Raw genomic sequence first — 23388 nt, 5'->3', positions numbered from 1 at the left:
CAAATACTTCAAAATTTTAAATATTTTAAATTCAAATTAAATTTGAATACTCTACGATTCATTTGAATATTTAAATCATTCGAATATTTGCTCAAGCCTACCTTTAATTGCTGCAAAAAATATCAAACAAACATGCCACATCACTTCATTTTGGACAGTTCATCAATACGTGGCACAGTCACACTTAAAGAAAAATGCGGTTGAAGGTTTCGCGGATCATAAAAATGGCTTCGTGAACCCTCTAGGGTCCGGGTACCCTCATTTGAGAACCACTGCTACAGGCTATCCCAGCTGTGAAATTTTCCATCATCATTTCCTTAAAAAAAGTTTTCCTGCCTTATTTTTAAATAGTATTTCTTCAAATAAAAACAACCACTTACTACTAACAGGGTCCTTTGACACCTTTCCATTGCTCATAAAACTCCCATGTAACATATACCACCAGCAGTTGCCATGCCACAGCGTTGCGTAGCTAGAAGGTAACACTATAAGCATTCTAGATGCTGTGGAAGGTTCTTTTTGGTGCGCGTGCTTGTATTTGAGTCACCTCAGAGTGTCTCTGCATGTGGTGAAATTAATGTTTTTCATTTGCCATAGCAAAACAAATGCAGCACGAAATAAGGGGGGACAAGAAAGACTGATGTACACACAGTGCTGGTCTTTCTATGCGAGTCTTTCTTCTCCTCATTTCTTTTGCACTTTATGTGTTTAGTTAAGAATTATCAAGACCCCCAAGCTTGCATGCAAGATTGCCATAACAGAAAATGCTTAACACTTGTGTGCAAGGCTGCACACAAGTATAACTGCAAGTGGGTATAACTGCGTCGATGAAAAGGTCGTATTCTGCTTTATCAGCCGATGTCGAATTGCTCTGCAAGGGGGAGAGAACTATCTCGAGATGGGGTACTGCCAGAGGTCTGTTTAAATGGAATTAATGATGATAATAATTGTATGATTCTGAGAAATGCCACAGTGCGGGTTTATTTTGACTACCTGAGGTTCGCCCCCTGTGGAGGTGTGGCTGCAGTGGCTGGGAATTGAACTTGTGGCTTCGGTTTCATTGAAGTATGTTCACACACGCGACAGACATTTTGTTACCAGACATGTTATTCGAGTCCGCCCTTGAACCAATAGCCGTTGTGACTCTAAATGTGAATGAAGACAAAAAAAAAAACTGTGTAGCTTACACTGATGTTGCAAGGCTGAAATCATCAGTAGAGCTAGTGTTTGATCTAGCGAACGCTAGTAATGCCAACATTTTGCTGGAAATAAGTTTTTTCTAGGCACAATATTAATGAGAACTAACCGACAACGATGCCAAGGAAAGTATAGGGGATGATGTTTGTAGTACACTCAAACCTCGATATAACAAACTCGGACATAACGAAATATTGGTTATAATAAAGTAAATGAAAACTAGTCTTGCAGTAGATACAGTGTTAGGAATAAACCTTTATAACAAGCTTTCAGATATAACGAACTTATTTTTGTGTAAGGTGCAACTTTGTTATAATCAGTTTGAGTGTAATTGTAATGCAAATGTCAAAAAGAAAAGTGGCCTGAGAGCTAGTAGTACTAAGTATGGCTAGACTTGGTAGACATTTCACATGATTACCTTTTACATGATATTGTGGTTGTGTGTGGTTTTTGGCTGGAACAGGTCACATGACTAGCTGTTACGGGGTTTGAGGCAGGAACATGTCATATGACTTGCTACAATACTCTGAAATGTGTGATTTTAGTCACATGACTAAATGTCACATGATTAAGTCACATGACTAGATATTATATATTGATTAATTTTTGGTTGCTTGACTAGTTATTACATTATGTTACTTGATTTCAAGTCACGTGAGTTGTTATGCGATGTTATAAGATTTCAGTCTCGTGGCTAGTTTTTACACTATTTTTAGTCATGCAACAGTCTCGCTTATCATAGTTTTTGTATTCTATGCTGAACAAATTGGCACATGTGTTGTGGAACTGTAGCAGAAGCTGAAGGGGATGGTGAGAGTGCGTACAAGTTTATGATGATGATAATTATGATGATGAAAAGTACTCTGTTGTTGACCAGCAGGTCACGGGATCGAATCCCGGCTGCGGTGGCTACATTTTCGATGGAGGCAAAAATGCTGCAGGTCGGTGTCCTTAGATTTGGGTGCTCGTTAAAGAACCCCAGGTGGTCAAAATTTCTGGAGCCCTCCACTGCGGCGCCTCATAATCATATGGTGGTTTTGGAATGTTAAACCCCGCATATCAATCAATCAATTTGTATCGCGTTGCATACGCCTGCACCCAAGGTTGATGCGCCTGTGTCGTGGATGGCTTGTCACGTCGTCGTTATTTTCTTGACACACGAGCCAAGCCAAGTCACCGAAACTGTCACAGTGCATATGTGCGGCCATGCCAAGTAGCAGTACGTCATTTCTGAGACAAAGTGTAAGTAAAAAAAAAACACGTCGCTTCAAAACCTTAGTGGTCTGGAAGCCCCGCCGCGGTGGTCTAGTGGCTAAGGTACTCGGCTGCTGACCCGCACGTCGCGGGTTCGAATCTCGGCCGCGGCGGCTGCATTTCCGATGGAGGCGGAAATGTTGTAGGCCTGTGTGCTCAGATTTGGGTGCACGTTAAAGAACCCCAGGCGGTCAAAATTTCCGGAGCCCTCCACTACCGCGTCTCTCATAATCATATGGTGGTTTTTGGACGTTAAACCCCACATATCAATCAATTAGTGGTCTGGAAACTGTATGCATGGTTCAGTGTGCATGCAGAAAAGTTAGTCAAGACGTGCTGTCGAGCATGGAATCATTAAGTCATGCGAAGGCAGTGCCACTTTAATGTGTACTACTAATGCATGCCTATATAAACATTTTTATGAAGTAATATTTTTTACTATAAAGAAGTGAACAATATTTCAATAATAACAGGAAAATCGTTGACCGCGTACACTAATCTACGGTCATGTAACCGGGTACATAGAAGTTTCAGAAGTTTTTGCCACCAGGTGGTGCCACAGGCCATTTTTCGTGATTTTTTTAATGAAGAAATAAGAATATAACTTCACTTCTCACGAGAAAAACAGGGTCGGTTTGAGTCACTATAAGGAACAATCTTTCCATCTGTGCAGTCATCTCATGTTTTGTGCAGTTCTCGCTCCCTTTAATGTTCAAACTGGCTGGTCCTGCAGGCTAAATTCTCATTGGTAGCTTTGTGATGCCCCGGAATAAGGGGGTGATTAGCAGGAGAATGAGTGCTGCAGACTGCCAGCATGCGGTCGAGCCCAACACAACTTTTCGCATTAATAAAGTACAATTTTACAATTCTAAAAACATCATTGTTACCACGACACGATGCTTGGAAAGCGAGAAAACGTGTGAAAAGAAAATATGGGTGGAGACACCACCTTGAAATTTCTGCACCAAACCCTGTAACGTCATAGTTTCCAAAGGCAGCTACCGTAGCTTCTAATCGATAAAAATAAAGTACATTGTAATCTGTCGATGCCATAGACCCAGGATACGAAGTTTTAGAGAATATCATTGAGCCAATGTCATGAAAATATGGAAAATACTACATTTTGAAATTTTTGACGTCACGGAGGTTTCAGCGGAAAATTTAAAACTGAAACTTCAAGTTTATGTTGTCTCTACTAATAATAAACTTATGATAGTAAAACATATGGCATTAGAGTTCTCAGAGTGCAGTTTGTCAATCTAAAGCAAGTAAGTCGCTGTTTCTCTTTAGTGTCACTATATTTTGTGAGTCAGCTTTACTTATGGTGTAATGCACAATTGGAGCTCAACTTAAACAAAAAAATAGGTTGGGGTCAAGAAACAGAGGTAGGTGTAGGTGTGAGCACAAGTGAAATTGCTATACCTTAGACAAACCATTGATGATGATTAATTACTTCAGCTGGTAAACAACTCACATGGTACATTAATTTGTCAACACTCATCACTGCCATATTCAGTTGGTAAACACAGCTAAAGAAAATCAAGTGAAATATTTAGAATTTTTTTTCTTGGGAAACGCCCATGTGAATGGGGGCTGACCTTCCGAACACGGCAGATTGGCCACCTTCTACTCATAATGGCACCTCTGGCATCGACATTGGTCTTTGTATGAAACCTCGGTTGGAGTTTCATGACTAGAACAAAAGTATTGAAAAACCATGCTACTGCTATTGGCTCCATTTGTTTTTCAGACTTATGTGTATTCAACTATTGAACGTTAAGCTATCCTTGGCGAGTCTGAATTATTTGTTTTCATCTTGATTGTTTGTATGCCCCACTTTATTCTTCTTACATGCCCCAACTGGTACCTTTGCTATGTAATTGTGACTGCCTTATATTGAAATAAACATGGCGTATTAACTAGTCTATGCAACAGTTTTAGCAGGACATCATAAAGAAATGTTAGGCTTTGTTATAAAGTCACATGCAGTGAACTCTTTAAACGTAACTTGAAGGGACCTTTAAAATAAGTTTTCTAGCAGCTTTGACTGCATTGTTGGACTATCACAGGTTTTTTCAAAGTTTCATTTGTAATTATTTTATTAACTTACGGGTTTTCTTCCTGGTTCTTCCGGACATCAAACAGCCAACTGTCTGGCTCAGAGGTTTTGTTTTTGGCCAGATATAGATATTTTTTCACATTTACTGCACAAGCTTAGAACATTCGAAGCACATGCGGTAAATATGTTTAGCTATTTTATATAAGCATCTGATGTTTTTTGTGCGACTTGATGGTGTGTTTACAGTGCACAGAGGTTTCCAAGCAGACGTGACAGTGATGGAATTTGCTTTTAATAATCATGGAAAACCTGGAAAAGTCAGGGAGAAAAATCAAATTGTAGACACCCTGCAATTGGTCACTGCAAGAATAGCTCCCCAGCAGTTCCATTTACCAGATTTCCGTTTACTGAAAGTCTGTATTTGAGGGGGGGGGGGGCACAAACATCAGTCATACTTTGAGCAAAATCTTGGTAAGTCTGAAGAGGCAGACATACTACAAAGGGTCAATTAAACTCTTCTACTACCATTGTATGGAACATTGGTTCACTTAAGTGGGGTTGTCCCCCCTTAAATGGACCCTGTGACGTTTTTCCTTCTGCATTCTGTAGCACTGGAGCAAATGTAGTGCTGAATGCTGGGATGCATGCAAAAAGAATTGTCGAAATTGGTAATGAAAAAACTGTTCCCTCTCTCACTGAAGTCAAAAGCCGCATCCAATCATCGTGTGCCTCTAACAAAAACATATCAGACATCTTGACTTCGCAGTGGCCTTTGTGCAGCGCTCCTAGTATCGTTTTGCAAATGTTTTCACATGTTCATGTTCAAACACAAATCTTTTTGTATCTAGTAAAGTATAAATTGTGCTTGTATAATTTTTAGTGCATAATAATAAGGCAATTTGGGACCATATGAATATTATATGAGAATTGTTGCGTTGAATAAGTCGAGTCGAGACGCACAGCCTATGTCGTCACTCCCACGTGGAGAAGCGTCACTTCCGATCACAAAAATAGCTGCCGTGTGTCACTCTTCAATAACACTATGGTTTCGCCATAGAAACAAATTATAACAGCTTTATTTTAGGCGTTGCTACTCATGCAATGATATCGCTGAATTCCACAGCTCAAAGAAAAACATTGAAAGCAACATGCTTGATTTGTGTCGCAGGGCCCTTTTAAGACTAGTTAAGAATATGCCCATGGCCTTGTACGTAAGCAGCCAGATGATAAAAGTGAAAAATAGGTTTATATGGTGAACGCTTAAGAAAGCATTTGTTTGGAATGGATGCCACTTCTGGTGCATTGTTTTCAATGTTATTTATTTATTTATTCTATCTTTTCCCTCTTCTGAAACAGTAACTGTTGTTGGTGTTCATGAACTGGTCATAGAGTTTAATTTGCTAAGTACAAGCTGGTTGACGAGTTCTCTAAAAAAACTTCCTTAAATTGAAGCAGCAAATTTCTAGGCTGCCAAGATGTGGCTGCTTATAATGGTTGCATTCTAAGCGTATGATTGAAAACTGTTTTGCTGGAATTTGCCAATACATCTGTCTGATCAGGCACTAATGGCTATATGTGCCATCTATGGCTTTTCTGCTGTAGAATTTGTATAATTGAGTGTCCTGAAAAAAAAAAAGAAAAAAAAAAGATGTCTTAGAACTTGAAATAGAAAAATTTCAAGAATAATAAAAATAACAATACTTTTTTGCAGACTAGTTGGTTCACACTTGAAAAATTGAATTGCTGCACAAACTTGAAGGAAAACAAGGGAGACAGGAAAGAGCGCAGACTACCAACTGTTTATTGTCGTTTTTTGAAGCCAATATATACGCATGAAGAACGCTAACATCATCTTAATACATAAGAAAGGAGATGACAAGGACTTGAAGAATTACAGGCCGATCAGCTTGCTCTCTGTAGTATACAAGCTATTTACAAAGGTAATTGCTAACAGAGTAAAGAAAACATTAGAATTCAATCAACCAAAGGAACAAGCAGGATTTCGAACAGGCTACTCAACAATTGACCACATTCAAACTATCAATCAGGTAATAGAGAAATGCTCAGAGTATAACCAACCACTATACATAGCCTTCATAGATTACGAGAAGGCATTTGATTCAGTAGAAATATCAGCCGTTATGCAGACACTGCGGAATCAGGGCGTAGATGAAGTATATATAAACATTCTGGAAGAAATCTACAGGGGATCAACTGCTACCATAGTGCTTCATAAAGCAAGCAACAGAATACCAATCAAGAAAGGTGTAAGGCAGGAACCTGGAGGCTTACAAAGAGGGTTCAGCTTAAATTGAGGACGACGCAGCGAGCAATGGAATGAAAAATGGTAGGTGTAACCTTAAGAGACAAGAAGAGAGCAGAGTGGATTAGGGGACAAACGGGGGTTAAGGATATTATAGTTGAAATAAAGAAGAGGAAATGGACATGGGCCGGGCATGTAGCGCGTAGACAGGATAACCGCTGGTCATTAAGGGTAACTAACTGGATTCCCAGAGAAGGGAAGCGGGTCAGGGGGAGACAGAAGGTTAGGTGGGCAGATGAGATTAAGAAGTTTGCGGGTATAAATTGGCAGCAGCAAGCACAGGACTGGGTTAACTGGCGGAAAATGGGAGAGGCTTTTGTCCTGCAGTGGACGTAGTCAGGCTGATGATGATGATGATATACGCATGCTACGCTGCGCTTCCACGATGCGCACACGATGCGTTTAGATTGTGGTGGGTCTCACTTTTGCATTTTGCCATTTTTTCACTTTTTGTCATTGTGGTGGCAGTCAATTTTGATTTTATTTGTTTTGGGTCGGCTTTGTTTGTGGCATCTTTGGTTTTGTGCGCATCGTGGAAGCGCAGCGTAGCATGCGTACACATTGGCTTCAAGAAACGACAATAAACAGTTGGTAGTCTGCGCTCTTTCCTGTCTCCCTTGTTTTCCTTCAAGTTTGTGCAGCAATTCAATTTTTCAAAAATAACAAGGCCTGCTTAATTCCTTTTTAAAATTTTATGTTGAAGTGCCATTATCTGGTACAAAATTTGCAATCAATTGAGGCTATATTAACCCTTAAGATAAATGATAAGGTTTTTCAGCTGTTTCATTTTGGTGACTCAAGAAGCGATCCTAGTGTTATGCATCTTTGTGCTACCGTGATAGCTCATTTTTCTGCATGACTCTCTATGGTGTCCTAGTGGTTGTACTGTTTGTGCAGGCTGACTCTACGTGTGCCTCTGGTGCGCCTTTATCAGGAAGTGGAAACCTATCAATTTCGTGCTATTGCCGACACTCTGGCTACAGTTGAGAAGATGGAGCGATCCAGGACTGACTATCGGGGGGCTCTGCTTTGGATGAAAGACATCTCGCAACAGCTGGATCCTGACACATACAAACAGTTGGAAAAGTTCCGAAAAGTGAGTTGGTCATGCTTTAATGCTTTACATTTACTAACTGTTGATAGATTAATTAGTACCACAGAAACGATGCCCACATATAAAAGAACAAACAAAAGAAACTGATGACGTGTTTCACAGTAATTCAAATAAAAAAAATGAGACAGAGTAGAAAAAAAAAAAGACCGCTGACTTCCGATTGATGTTTATTTTGCAGAATGGCAAAATATATACGTACAGATAAGGATAAAGACAAGCCTAATCAATGCATCAACAGTCAATTCACAACATGTGTTCACGATTGTCCTACAGCCTGGCCAGGTAATCACGCTCAAACCGTGACAGTGCAAGAGATAACGTGCTTACCCAATTGTCGCCTAGTTTGTGTATCTTTTCTGCTTCTATAATCTCGCGGGTTAGCTGGAATCTATGCCTTGCCACTAGAACGCACTGATTGAAGAGGGGGCTGCACCGCAGTCTCGACAATGGATGCCTGGGTGTGTCTGCATCACATTGTGCACAATATTTCGATGCTCACGCAGGTGGTCGTTAGCATACCTGCCAGTCTGAGCAACGTAAGCCTTCCCACACATCAGTGGGATCTAGTAGATGATGCCTACCATCAGGGGTGAGACAGCTGCGCATATTGCACATTTTTTGTACGTTTCCATTTTCCTGTGCCAAGCTTCTCTCTATATAAATTGCGCTGAACTGCTCCAACACAGCCTCAAAAGCAAGCATTTTCATGCCAACCTCAGCTTCAGTGGGGAAAACAGGGTGAGTTTACAGGATTTTTCTAGCAACGCCAAAATACTAAGAAGATAAGATGCCTGCAAGCGTATTTTTTACTTTAAACCTTTCTGGTGCCATCTTAATCTCCTCTGCACTGTGGTAAATATGCATGACCCCGCAAATATATGCTGCCACGCATCCAAGTGAGCTGCTTCTGCTAGCTAAGCTGTGTGTTCTCGCGCCACTTTCGCTTCGCGAAAACCACCGAGTTAGCCACCGTAACCGAGTGGCATGTGTAGCTGGATTTTGACTCTAAGATTCTTTGTTGTGCCTATAGCGCATTTGTCTGGTTGTTGTGGTTTTTAAGTCGACGCTGCTGCGTGCGGTCACCTACACGCGTGCGTTTGCAGTGGGCGGGTATCTTGTTGCGTAAATGTGGAGTCATCCATCCCCCTGCATGCGACTCATCTCCTGGATGCTCTGGCATGTGGGTTGTCAAACTGGATTCCGTGAGTGACTGAATGCTTGAAACCTGCTCTATTTAGACGAGCATTTTTTTTTTCATTGCATTTTGCATTTTAAAAAGCCATCACACTCCAAATCTGCACATCGGTGTCTGCAGTTAGCGAGACACCCACTTGGTTATTTGCGAACTCATGGTGACAGAACGCGTGTTCAAACCAGTTTTAACGGGCACCTTGGTGCTTTATTCATGACTCATGACGCGTCGGGGATCACGTGGCACAGTCGGTAATTTGCCATTACTTCGTTTTGTAATCGAAACTCGAAAGAGTGCGGTAAGTATCGCTGCTTATCGGCTCTGGGCTACACGAGCTTTTAGGCTTAGCTTTACGGTCAACTGGTTTTCGGTCGGCGGCTGTTCCAGAGTGTGACTGGCATACATCCTTTTTCTTGCAACTACACCAGCCTTTATGCGTTCAGCATTTCGATCGCATGGACACGTCGGTTACCTGCGCAGTGCGGTGCGCTAGTGGTGGAGCGGCATTGGGAGTTCGTCTACTACAACAGTGATGGCCTACGCTATTAAATCAAATAAATAAAACAGGCCAAGAATAACAGTATAATAAAGCGTGGTCGTACGTCAAGAGGCGTTATTAGTACCATTCGCTTATCACTTAGTGCCACACACATGTGCTTTACGAAATAGTCTGTGCGTCGAGGTTTCTTGGCTCCCGTGCCGCACTCTTATACCCATGTTACACAGGCAAGCTAAGCGCGGATAGTGCCAACCACGGTTAACCGCGTTGAACCGCAGTTAGCGCCAACCGTGGTTCGCTGATGTTACACAGCTACTATGGAGCTAGAAACGCATACCTTGTTTCTCGTGACAGAAAAACGCCACGCGCACTCGCGGCATGCACTCATTGGTGGTGGGCGCAGTCATTTTCTGGGTTATCCCCCTAACCAAGGTTGCTAAGCTCGGTTTGTGGCATAACCGCAGTTTCGTGTGCTGCGTAACATCAGTGAACTACGGTTAACGTAACCGTGGCTAGCGTAACCGCAGTTTAGACTGCCTGTGTAACAAGAGTATTAGAAGTGCTCCCACACGAGGTTGCCGCGAACGGCGATGCAGTGTGCTTTTGTTATCTGTTTAAAGCTTGCAGTACACTTTACGCTATCATAGCACTTTTTTAAAAGTGAAGGCGCAGTGTTACATAACTACAGTTTTTTATAATCACAACTTTTTTAGATGTGATGCAGCTCTTTTACTAGCCTGTTTAAAGCTGTTTGTCTGTGTCTCCATGCCAACGCGTCGCACTGCACTTCCCTTGTCGCAGGTGTTGGGGCAGTGTCAAGAAGGTCATGCTTTTTCTCGCAGTGCGCGGTGACGTCACTCTCTCCCTCGCCTGCCGCACGCTCGCCGTGTGTCACCTCTCTCTCGCTTCACTTTCTCCACTGCTTGCAATGTTCAAACACACATCGAGTGAACACTCTTTTGGCTCATTTATCTGCGATTGAGAGGACGCCGGAAAGCGACGCTCCTTTGCCCGCTGAAACATGTACCGAAGCGATTTGTCCTAACCCAGTCATCGCCGGAGTTGCGAGGGTAGCCGATTGCATTTGCGAATGGTCACGTCGTGCCTGCAAAACCGATGAGGCGTGAGCCAGGGAAACGGAATGCAAGTGTTGGCAGTGGAAGACCAATGACACCGATGAGGCGCGAGTGAAAATTGCCGATCACGTCCGCGCACAACACTGCTGCTTCGCATCCCATCAGGATTTGCTTTGGGAAGATGTCATTAATTTTTTTGAATTCTTTATGAGTGTGATATGTTTTTCTTTTTAAATGTTTCTGGTGAAAATAGTTTTGAAAACCTTCTTTTTACAGTACTATTTCACATGTTTGTTATAAGGCCTAGATAACTCATGTTCAGTTTTATGTCCTTGAGGCCCCCATCAGGGGTGTTTTGCAAGGGGTGAAATTACAAGTCTAACAGCGATGATTTGATTAACATTGCAACGTGCTATGTGAAAAGTTAGTGTAGTTCATGCTTGGCGATAATCTGTTCAAAAGCTTTCTTCAAAGTCTGTTCCAGTGTTATGTGTATTATAAACCAATTAAAATATGCACTTGTGCCCCAAGTTGCTAAAATTTAGTTTTTTCAAGCTCCTAGGACAACATAATTAATGCCGCTAACTGCTCCAAAACAAGGTTTGCCTGCTCCAAAATTGAATTTTTGCTGCTCCAAAAACTGCTTCCAATTCCGTATCAGCAATCTCACCCCTGCTACTATGCAAAAACATAGTGTGACCTGTACACAGCAGGTCGCGCTCGTGTGCTCGTCTACTCAATCTCATTGAGCTGCTTCTGACTGAATAGATTCCAGCTTTTTTGGCATCCTAAAGGGACACTGAAGAGAAACAATGACTTGGTTTAGGTTGATAAACTGCACTCAGAGAACTCTAATGCCCTAAGTTTAACTGTCATAATTTCATGATTGGTAGAGAAAAACAAGGTTGAAGTGTCATTCTTAAATTTTACACCAAAATCTCTAAGGGTGATGTAACAAATTTCAAAATACATTTTTGCATTATCACAACATTGGCTTGATAAAATTTTCTGAAATTTTGTATGCTAGGTCTGTGGTACCCACACATGAATAATGTCATTTTGATCAATTAGAAGCTACGTAAAACCCAGTACATGCCTTCAAAATCTATGACCTCACGGTTCTTTGTGCGGGAATTGCAAGGTGTGTCTACCCACATCTCTACCCGTTTTCTTGCTTACTGAGCGCCGTGTCACTGTAAGAGCGGTGCTTTTGGGATGGTGACATTGTACTTTACTACTCCAAAAAAAGTCTTTTTGCTCTTTAGTGGCCCTTTAAGTGCCATAAAAGCTTGAAGTACGATCTGTTCATTTGCACACATCATATATTCTATTATAAGAGACCACTAGGTATAAACTTGTGAATAGTTGAAATTTCTAATATGAATAGAATAAGAATAGTCCATGCTATTTTATTTGTGTTTCAGTTTAAAAATTAGATATGAAAGGCTGTCAATAATAGTCTTCCTATCTTTTGATTATGCAGTATGTCCCAGCTAAGTGAGGCCAAGCTAAATAAAAAAAGGCCAAGAAATATGATGATGGAAAGAATGGTGTTTTTGTAGTGATTGCTTGTCACAGACCAGTGAATATTTCTGTTAGTATTAATTACTTAATTAGCGAAATTTAGATACAAAGGTTACTAATAGCTTGCCTACATGCCTGACCTTGTATGCCAAATTGGACGTTGTATTGAGCTCTTTGAGGGTTGAATTTTTTCCTGTGAAATGCAGTCCGAAAAATGTGCAATTTTTTATTGCTGAAATAAATTTTTCAGATAATTCTATTTTGGGAAAAAATTTTAAAAATTCTTTGCGTGACCGTAAAGTGACAAAAAAAGCTTTTGCTACGCACATAGTTTGTTTGTAGTATCATCACGAAAAATCCTAAAGAAAATACTTATACGCTATTGCTAACAGACATACAAAAATAAGTGTGTCAAGGCACTTTTCTTGTCACAGTGATCGAAGTGCTGCTCCATGCTGCGCCAAACAGTAATTGTTGTTAGTAATTGCTGCAAACCTGCTCCAAAGTGACACTTAGAGAATGAGAATGCCGAAATTTTACTGTTGGACCAACTCGTAGGTTCTAAGGAAACTGTAAAGAATTTGTGTGCTATCATCACAGTGTGCTACTAGTGTGCAGCAGTATCGGCTCTGATCTCATTTGTGCGGCAGGAACTGGCATATTAAGCATATAGCTCATTTGGCTGTTTTTTTTTTTCTCAGCTAGGTATGCAGGCTAGTGTGGTTAAATGTTAAAATGGGGAGGATTGCTTTCATCTCATACTAAATATCCGCTGCTTATTTGGCAACAGTTGTATGGGACTGTGGTTACTTTTAAAATGTGGCACTTGGTTTTCCCGGTTTGATTAAATTTTTGCCACGAATACTTGTGTTTTAAATTGTAGCTCATTTCACAGCACATTTTTGACAACCTGTCATTGTTTGACCCCTTCATTGTTTGACAACCTGTCAAATTTAGCATCTGGTCCTAAAACACCAATAGCTGCCCTAAACTAGCATTTTCTTTCTGCTCCAGAAACACTTATGGCTGCTCCAAAGTATGCTCCAAAAAGTAAAAAGTTACTTCCATCACTTACACAAGAAATATTTTTGCTTTAACACTAAACTCTCGGAAATAGCCACCTTTGATTCAATCCGGTCTCGCGCGCATGGTTTCGAGGTGTCGCTCCTTCATCATCATTGGAGTCTGAACAAGTAAGTAAATTCTCATCTGACGAAACGACATCCAATCAATCAGATTCTGATACGGTGCATCGGAAGAATTGCCGCTTCGCTCAGAAGCAGCCGAGCAACTGGCTCTCACTTCCGTAGCGTGAATGAACTGCGTAAGTGAACGCACTGAAGAAAACAGTGTGGTTGTGTGCCCATCCGGAAAGCAAAATGAAGGACAAAGCTTCAATAAATCTTCATGTTATTGCCAACAAGTCAGAGTTACTTCTTCCGAGACCCCAAAACAAGAAGCTCAGCCGCAGCGGCGCTCTTTGTGTAATTTAGCGTCGCTCGAAAACAGATGTAATCACCCTCTGGGGAGCAATAAATGATATAGTCACAAGTGGTCACCCTTTATTTGAGAGATTTGACACCAGACAGCCATCAGCATTGTAGGCGCAAAGCGATAATTATTCGTACGACGAAACCAGAACCAGCCACAGCATGTGTGTGCTTTCGGAATGTGCAAGCGGAAGCCGCCGCACCACTTCGAAAGGAAAAAAAGAAGAAAAAAAAAACCCACAATGGGGAGACATCGGCAAATGAAAAAAAAAATTTTTTCCACGAATTGCCAAAGTGGCAGTCCAAGCAAGAGAAATGATAGAAAAAGGCAGGCGTTTTAAACCAGTCACACCGTGCACGTGCTTAAACAAGCATGCAATAGCCAGCACGCTGCTTTTTGAAGCGAAGAAAAAAAGTACAATGAAGAGACATTGGTGCATGAAATAATCCCACGTATTCCTGAAGCGTGGCTGCATATTCCAATCTAGAGAAATGTTCGAAGAAGGTTCGCGTTTCAAAGGAGTACTGACCCAAAGTTCGAAGGCAAGATAATGAATGAGATAGAATAATGTGAAGACATAAACATCATTTACGAGATATCAAGGGCAAATCTATATAGCCTAGAAAATGTTTAAAACCAATTTTAAAGTGCGCACAGTGTGGCTGAGTGAAATGCAGAGCCCATCGCAATTCACACATCAATACAGGAGCACGGTAAACAAACCTTTGTCATGAGTTTATGTTGACTGGTTGCTGGTGCGCACCTTGCCTTTAAGCTAGTGCGCTTTCTTCACGTGGGCTGGCTGTCAGTGCGGCGCCCGTCACACATGGCCTTGCGCACGGCACCCACGTCACAGGTTTTCGTGGTCACCTGGCCAGCTGTGTTTACTTTGCCCCCGGAACTACTCCTGCCTCGCTCAGTGCTCTTTGAAACCAACCCTGAGACTGGGTGCTCTAAAAACGTCTCTAAATAAATAACTGTCGTGTATTTGTGCAAAGAAGTTTCCAGCTGTCATGAGTCGATCTAGTCGATCTAAGCTATTTACTGTAAAAAAAAAAAAATACCCGCGTAAGGTGTAAAAATTTTTGAGTCTGTGCTCTTTTGAACGAGTCGCCTGTGAACATGCTCAGAATGCGGAAGGAATTGTCGGCGCGCTGGTTTAGGAAGCTATATATAAATATATATATATATATATATATAAGGGAAAGAAGTGTGTACTTAAGGGCTCCTTTTTACATGTTTTCACACATTACTAATGAGATCTAACAAACAATAATGCCAAGGAAAGTATAGGGGAAGTTATTAGACTGAATTGTGATGTAAATGTGAAGAAAAAAAAAGTGGGTGAAAAGATAACTTGCCGTGGGCAGGAACCAAACCTGCGACCTTCGAATAATGCATTCGATTCTCCACCACTGAGCTACCAAGGGGGCTAACCTCCCAGCCACTTTATTAGGTATATAGGTGAATTTAAACGTTGGAGTGTCAGTCAGCACCATCTATAGCCATGGCGGCGAGCGTGGCACACTATATATATATATATATATATGCAGGGGTGGTGGTGGAGTGGCCATAGGGTTGTTGCAAGTAGTCAAGTAGATCCTCCGTGAGCAGTCAAAACATGGTTTATTTCGACGTTTCATCCAGAGTCTGGCCTTCATCAAGATTGAGGGTACAGTTTGTTGGTGCTCAGCTTTATACAATCTCAAATGAGAGAGAGAGAGATAAAAAGAAAGAAGAAAAGAAAGAAAAAAAGGAACGAAAAAAAAAAGCAATGAGAATATGAGGTGGACTCCCCCGACCGCCCCCTTGCACTCTCTTTCCCCTTCCCCCTCTCTTTCTCTCCCTTTTCTCCCCCTTTCTCCCTTTCCATTTTTTCTTTCTTTTTCTTTTTTTTCTGACATTCACGTTTAGGATGTCCGCAGTCTGCGTATCCTTTCTTCCACTAACGTATTGTTCCCGACCAGAGGGCACCGCATGGCTCTGGCGGTTTGGTGTGGGGAAAAAGAGCTACCGCACTCGTCAGCGGGTGTGTGTGTGTGTGTGTGTATATATATATATATATATATATATATATAGAGAGAGAGAGAGAGAGAGAGAGAGAGGAAAGAGGTGTATACCTGAGGTCTCATTTTTCCGTGTTTTGACACAATATTAATGAGATCTGACAGACAATAATGCCAAGGAATGTATAGGGAAAGTTATTAGAACAAATGCGATGTAAATAAGAAGAAAGAAAAGTGGGGGAAAAAACAACCAGTCGTGAGCAGGTTACGTGAACTTATTACGAGCTGCCCGCTTGTAATAAGTTCACGTGGTATGTGACGCCACACATATGCATAAAAAGGTGTTTCACACTCGCCTCTTAGCTACAGAGGGCGCTGACTGACACTCCCACTTCTAAATTCACATATAAAACCCCCAAAAAGTGGGTGGAGGGAAGGCCGCTGTGATAGCTCAGTGGTTAGAGCATCGAACACGTTATTCGAAGGTCGTCGGTTCGAATCCTGCTCACGGCTGGTTATTTTTTCACCCACTTTTCTTTCTTCTTATTTACATCGCATTTGGTCTAATAACTTCCCCTATACATTCCTTGGCATTAATGTCTGTTAGTTTTCATATATATATATATATATATATATATATATATATATATATATATATATATATATATTTATAATAAGAAGTGTATCCCTAAGGGCTCGTTTTTCCGTGTTTGTACACAATATTAATGAGATCTAACAGACAATAATGCCAAGTAAAGTATAGGGGAAGATATTAGACTAAATTGTAATGTAAATATGAAGAAAAGTGGGTGAAAAGATAACTTGCCGGGGGCAGGATCCAAACCTGCTACCTTCGAATGACGTGTTCGATGCTCTACCACTGAGCTACCGCGGTAGCGATCCCACCAGTCACTTTATAGGGTTTATATGTGAATTAAACGTGGGAGTGTCAGTCAGCGCCACCAGTAGCCATGGCGGCGAGTGTGGCACACTCTTTTGAGCCTGTTTGGCGTCACGTAGCACGTGAACTTGTTACGAGTGGGCAACTGACCGATAGTCCCTCGTATCCAACCTAAAGGCACTAAGTCTGCCAGTACAAGACCCTCGTTAATGAATAAGGAAAAAAGTGTATACTTGAGGGCTCTTTTTTCCATGTTTGATGCATTATTAATGAGATCCAACAGACAATAATGCCAAGGAAAGTATCGGCGATGTTAATAAACCGAATTGTAATGTTAAGGTCGCAGGTTTGGTTCCTGCCCTCGGCAAGTTATCTTTTCACCCACTTTTCTTTCTCCATATTAACATTACAATTTGATGTGTGTGTGTATACATACATGCATACATACATACATACATACATACATACATAAATACATACGTACGTACGTACGTACGTACATGCATACATACATACATACATACATACATACATACATACATACATACATACATACATACATACATACATACATACATACATACATACATACATACATACATACATACATACATACATAAATGCATACATACATACATACATACATACTACTGAGAGACATCGGTTTATCGGAAGAATTTCCTGTATTCCCACAGTGTGGCAGCATAATATTTCAGGCAAAAGAAATGATAGAAAAAGGCACGCATTTTGAAGATACAGGCAACGCAATGCTGTACATGTGTGGGAAAAGCCCTTTGGTCCATGTTCTGTACATGTATGGTGAAAACCTTCTAAGGGTAAAAGCATCATGTGTAAATAATTTTAGCTTGCTTCATCTTCTCTTGTTATTTTCACCACATTTTAAAGTTGCTGGACAAAATGGGAACAAGGGTGCAAGCTACGTGCATGACCGCAGGACCCTCTAAAGTGGTTTCAAGAATGAGCTTTATTAAATAGCTTTTGTTGCTGACAACATTAAGGTGATGAAGCAGCGGTTTAGTCGTTGGTTGCTGCCATGAACTAGAAGCTGTGTGATGCTGTATAGAAAAGCCATGTACTGCTTAGGATGACCAATAAGCAGTCATTTGAAACCCTGGTAGAGAAAGCTGCTGTAACTTCCTCAGTTCGTATTGTTCCTTCTGTTTTGTACCATAGCCATGAAAAGCAGAAACAGTAGCTATAAAAAAGTAGCTTTGGTGTTTGAAGTTTTTTACTGGTCCTAAATCTTAATCTTAAAGGCTATAAAAGTGCCAAGGCGCTGCTACAAGACATTTCGAATTTGATTTCTCAAACTGAGAGGATATGTTCATCTCAAAAAGTGCCATTAGAACCTGTGAACGGCTGCATGCAGTCATCTGGTGATTAACTGCCTTGATTCTGGCTACTTCCTGCATTTTCAAGGGGTGCACTGCCATAGACAGGTATGCAACTTTTTTGCAAAATTTTAGAGACAGCAAAAATTAAGAACCTTGGTGATAGTTGTGTCAGCAGGCCCTCCCTTTCTCTCCCCATAAATGAAGTTCATTATCTGAATGCATGCCTTTTCAATAGCAGTTTGTTGACCATATCTTCTTATCTTTGTACTCGTGCTACTCTACTCCCATAGCTTGATCAGTTTTATCTTATCCTTCATTGGTTTTAGGATTCATATTGCCACGTTCCTTTCCTCAAGTTTTGTTATGGCCCCATTGCATACTCTTCAGCGCAAACTGTGCCTACGGTGTTAGAGAAGCTTCGAGGCTGTAATAGGTCGTTTTGTTAAGGCTACGCCCACTTCGTGAATCTTTCAGATTATTCTGGAACCTACGTCACCGTGAGCGATAACGCTAGAATGTTCAATGGCAAGTGTATAAATGCCGACACACTTCGCCGCTTGTCAATTGATCGACGGCCGGCGCTCTGTTCACTGCTATCAGTGCCAGTGTCTTACTTACCTTTTGCGTGGCCACAAGTTCGGTTCGAATAAACAGTTTCTTCTTCGAGGTGGAGTCTGCTTCTTTTGTTCACGTCACGACCCCGTGACAATATTAGCAATTCTTTTTACATTTGCTTCATACGATATCACGATCAAGGGATGAGAAGACTGCATATATTGTGCGTTCTTGATACAATTCTGTTTTCCTCTGCGAAGATGCTTCAAAAGCATAAAAATCACAAAAATTGCTCCGAAACAACCTGAAAAGCAAGTATCTTGATGCCCATGTTAGCCTCAGTGGGGAAAAAAAGGCTTAGTTAACTGCATAGTTTTCCAAGCGGAGCCAGGAATACCAAGAAAATAAAACGTCCGCACAACACAGGATTACACTCTAGCATGTTTCTTCTAGTGCACCTATCCAATGAAAGCTGCAATGGTGCCATCATAACCACCGCTGGGCGGTTGTAAATATGCATGACCCTGCACAAATGTTCTTCTGTGCTCTGGGTGTCCTATGTGTACTTGCTGGCCTGTATGTTCTGGTACTATGCGCTACCATTTAGAAAAAACTACTGCATGCCATTCGTAGTGCAGTTGACTCGAAGGTTGCAAAGCATGTCCCCCTAGTTGCTTTGGTTTTCGTGACAACGCTACTGCGTGTGGTCACCTATGCGCACGTTTGCTGTGGGCGATTACCTTGTTGCGTCAATGCGGCATCATCTAGCTTCCTGCACACGCCGTGTCCCCTAGGCTCTACCTGTACTGCATGAGAAGGTAGCAGTGAACTAATATGAAGCACATTTGTGTTGTCCTCTAATAAAAGCGTACAATATGCTTACAACAGCGCTACTCATTGTGTGCTCGTATGACGTGATAGTCAGCATGGTGGAGTGTCTTGACAACTGCACTGCGCTCCTGACAGTGGTCCCGCACTTGATGGCAGTGAATGGTGGTACAGTCCGCTTTTGTTGTCACTTGCTCAGAATGGGCAGTATACTACATAACACCAACTGCACTGTTGAGCTGATAGCTAAAGGCGCTTATTGTGATGTTCTCCTGACAAAAGTGACACTGACTTACTAGAAACAGTTAAAACAGTAATCTGCTAAATCACATAACTGAGTTTTAAACAAAGGCCTACTGCTAAGTGTACTGCATTTGTTATAGAAATGTGATGCTTATTTTTTTTTCAAATGTTTCAGGTGTACTCAGTTTCCAGAACCTTTTTTATGTATTATTTTATGTGTTCATTATGAACTAGATAGGTCACTTGGTATCTATATTGGTAGTGTCGTTTATAAGTGGTGATAATCTCTTAAAAAAAAAAAACCTTCTTCTAGGGTTTTTTTTGTTATGTCTATTCTGTAACCCAATGAAAATATGTACTTGTCTTGTCAAGTTACTACAAATTTTTTTTCAAACTCCTGAGATCACAATAAACTCTGCTAACTGATCCAAATTGAGGTTTTCCTGCTCTAAAATCTACATTTTGCTGCTCAAAAAACTGTCCCCAATTAAGTTTGAGCCATCTCAGCCTTGATGCGCGTGCTTCAGTGTTTAGACTCCACTATCATCTTTTTTTTTATTGTCCTTTACGGCAACTTCTTGTGACCTGGCATTGTCATTGCATTATTCCGTGTAATCACTTTTCCATTGTTTTGATGAGTGCAATAGAAAGGTCTTGCATTCGAAGCAATGCATCAGTTGAGTAGAGTGCTGTGTCTTTGTGTCTTCCTGGGTGCTCTGGCTTTTTTGCGCAGTTTAAGTCTTTCTTCAGCAAATATCCTTGCCTTTTCTTAAAGTGCTCAAGGGGAAAATTTTACTGTCAACTTGCATTAGATGAATCTAATATTTAATTTTTTTACACGCACCTGGGATGGCAGTCTATGTAGACGGGTGCCACTTCTGTTGGTGCGCTTGTGACGAGTGTCTTTGTTTACAGGCTGCGTGTAATAGGTGCTTCATTCATGTGCTCTAATAGTATTTCATGAATGTGGCTTGGACTGTGCAGGTGCAAGGGCATGTGAAGCGCACCAAGATTCAGTTTGAGAAGCTTAAACTGGACACACTACAGAAGGTCGACCTGCTTGCAGCTTCACGCTGCAACATGTTTTCTCACGTGCTGGCCGCCTACCAGAATGCACTACTCTCTTTCTGGGAAAAGACCTCCTCCACTATGAGCAATGTAGCGGAGAGCTTCAAAGGGTACCAGCATTACGACTTTATCGTAGTCAAGGTGTGTACAAGTTGGGGGAACATTCAGCACTTGAGGTAGAAGGGGTATCTTTTTTTTTATTACCAGTTAGCTGGGTGTGCTTTAAAATCATTAGCAGCTTACTATGGTCTTTAATATTCTGCATTGTGCATTTTCGACCAGTGCTCATTAAAAGCTCAAGCTTACAAAATTCTGAGAAGCCACAGCTTATACTATGAGAAATAGAATGAAAATAGAAGGTGTGATGTCAAGAGACAAGGCAGATAGAATTGGAGTTGACCAGCTCTTGCCAAGTGTCCCACCACGGTGGTCTAGTGGCTAAGGTATTTGGCTGCTGATCCGCAGGTCGCGGGATTGAATCCCGTCGGCGGCGGCTGCATTTCCGGTATAGGCGGAAATGTTGTAGGCCTATGTGTTTAGATTTGGGTGCACGTTAAAGAACCCCAGGTGGTCGAAATTTCTGGAGCCCTCCACTACGACGTCTCTCATAATCATATGGTGGCTTTGGGACGTCAAACCCCACATATCAATCAATCATCAATCAGCTCTTGCCAAGTGAGACAGGTGATAGACAGCAGTAGGACATGTTTACATTGTCCACCACGAGACATACAGTCGCCAACAGATTTTTCGAACTCCGAAAATTCGGACTTGCTGAATATCTCAGACTTCACAAATGCATCGTCAAGGTTCCCATTGCACTCGCAACCGCGATTTTTCGGACAATTTTATGTTCCAAAGTTTCGATTTTCTGGACTAAACCCTATCATTATCATCAATACGTCGGTAGGTTGTTTTTATTTTCTAGGCGTTTGTTTTTCTCTTCGTCATTGGGCACGTGGCCGTGTTAATGGTGTGCAAAGTGTGTTAGAGCCGTCGTGTGCATCACATGCTCGCAAGTGGTACATAGGTGTTTTCTGATGCTCGCTGCTATTCGCGATTGCTTATTGGCACTTCGTGGTAACGCGTGGTAACGGTGCCCGACTATGTACTGACCCAGAACATGTGGGTTGGATCATGGCCACAATGGTAGCGTTTTGATGGTGGCGAAATGCTGGAGGCTCACCAAACAGGCAAGACGTTGCATGTATCTTTTTGCTACCGACACCAAGTATTGTTTGCTTGATTTCGTGACGAAACCACCAACTTTGCCGCCCGCAACAGTAGGCGACAGTAATTGCCAATGCGCTTGCCAATTATGTTACCGTAGCCCAAATAGAACCAAATTTGCTCGTCCCCAAGAACAGCATGCAGCATGGCATTACTGTTTTTAGGCTTTTCTGAACCACATCAACTTTATTTTCTCGGCGTGACCATTTTTTCCGACTGTACGACTTTTTGGACTATTTTGCGATCCCTGTCAGGACCGGAAAATCAGTCGGCAACTGTATAATATAGCCTACCCTCTTCAATGTGGACCATGATAAATCTGAGGAAAATATATAAATATATATTTTTTTCTGATTTTGTCATATTTGAAATTTGATCCGTGGTTAGTGGTATAAAGGCAGATTTTGGAGTAGCTAAGTATGAATATTATTAAAATTTTGAAGCCACCCTGAAAGCGTCATGAAATCATCAAATTGACTGTGTGTTTAAACTACCACCAAAATACAAACAGAAGTTGCAAGAATAAAAAAAGAAAAAGAATTGTACATGAAGGAATACATGCATACTTTCCACAGGGTTGGGAAAAAAAGTTGCATAAAGTGTACTGATTGTGATAAATTGCTCAGCGAGGAGTGGAAGAAGTGACCGATCGCGCTGGCAGCTTTTTTGTTTTTCACTTGGAGAAGGTACCGATACTGATGTATTTGTGACAGGTGGGCAATATCTGTGCCAATTGCACCAATTTGATACTATTCCTTATTTTCGTGCCAAGCTGAGCTGTAACAGTGAAATTTCTTGAAACTGTGCCAGACTGCACCAAAATGGCTGACCAGCCTTAAAATTTTCTCGATTGTGCAAATTTAGCAAAAAAAAAAAAGAGGCCGTGTTGGCCACATGCAGTTTGGACATCATTCTGTAATCCAATTCAGACGTGCAGTACTGTGATAGTAAAGAAAAGTGACGGTGGTTACAAACATTTCAGGACTGTTCTGTCATATGTAGAATTCTTTTTAAGCCACTTTTGCCACAGTAAACTGGTGTCTTGTATAAAAGTGTAGCAAGGAGAGGGCAACTGTGGATACAGGACTGTGGGAGAGGGGGGTGCCATGACGAATTGTGGGAGTGAAGAGGGAACAGGTGTTAAATAGGCGTCATCCACAGTTGCCCTCTCCTCCTTCATTAGAATGGAGGAGAGGGAGGGTACCAAACGCAGACACGCTAGTGTTAAAAATATCAGTTCTGTTCTAGCTTTGAGAATAACAAGTCTGCTTGTCAAAACGTCAGCTCTGGCACAACCTCTGCTTACGGATTTTTTTATTGCAAGCTTCCCTCTTCCTCTTCCTCCAGATATTAGGCCGTTTTTTAAATATTTGTATAAATGAGTTCATATTTTACTTTTTCCTGGGTTATTAAAAACATCTAGCCTGATAAATTAGGTTATTGATGGATACTAAAGGCTTTTGTGTAGTGTAT

The 23388-nt window shown here is 41.4% G+C and overlaps 1 protein-coding gene across 10 annotated transcripts in view; it reads left to right on the top strand.

Moving 5' to 3' along the window:
* ICA69 (islet cell autoantigen 1-like protein) overlaps window positions 1-23388 on the top strand; it is a 117425-nt gene that overhangs the window by 24009 nt on the left and 70028 nt on the right. For all 10 annotated transcript variants that reach the window (XR_005110334.2, XR_012888109.1, XM_037426613.2 and 7 more), the window contains 2 exons: window positions 7731-7929; window positions 20602-20826. Coding sequence is in view for 8 of the 10 variants with exons in the window: in XM_037426613.2 (XP_037282510.2) it covers window positions 7731-7929; window positions 20602-20826 (424 nt within the window). In the remaining 2 variants the exon portion in view is untranslated. The remainder of the gene's footprint in view (window positions 1-7730; window positions 7930-20601; window positions 20827-23388) is intronic.

Source organism: Rhipicephalus microplus, chromosome X, assembly GCF_043290135.1.
Source record: "Rhipicephalus microplus isolate Deutch F79 chromosome X, USDA_Rmic, whole genome shotgun sequence".
Taxonomy (NCBI): domain Eukaryota; kingdom Metazoa; phylum Arthropoda; class Arachnida; order Ixodida; family Ixodidae; genus Rhipicephalus; species Rhipicephalus microplus.
Note: the sequence above shows the minus strand (reverse complement) of the source record. Positions and strands in the feature narration are given on the sequence as shown.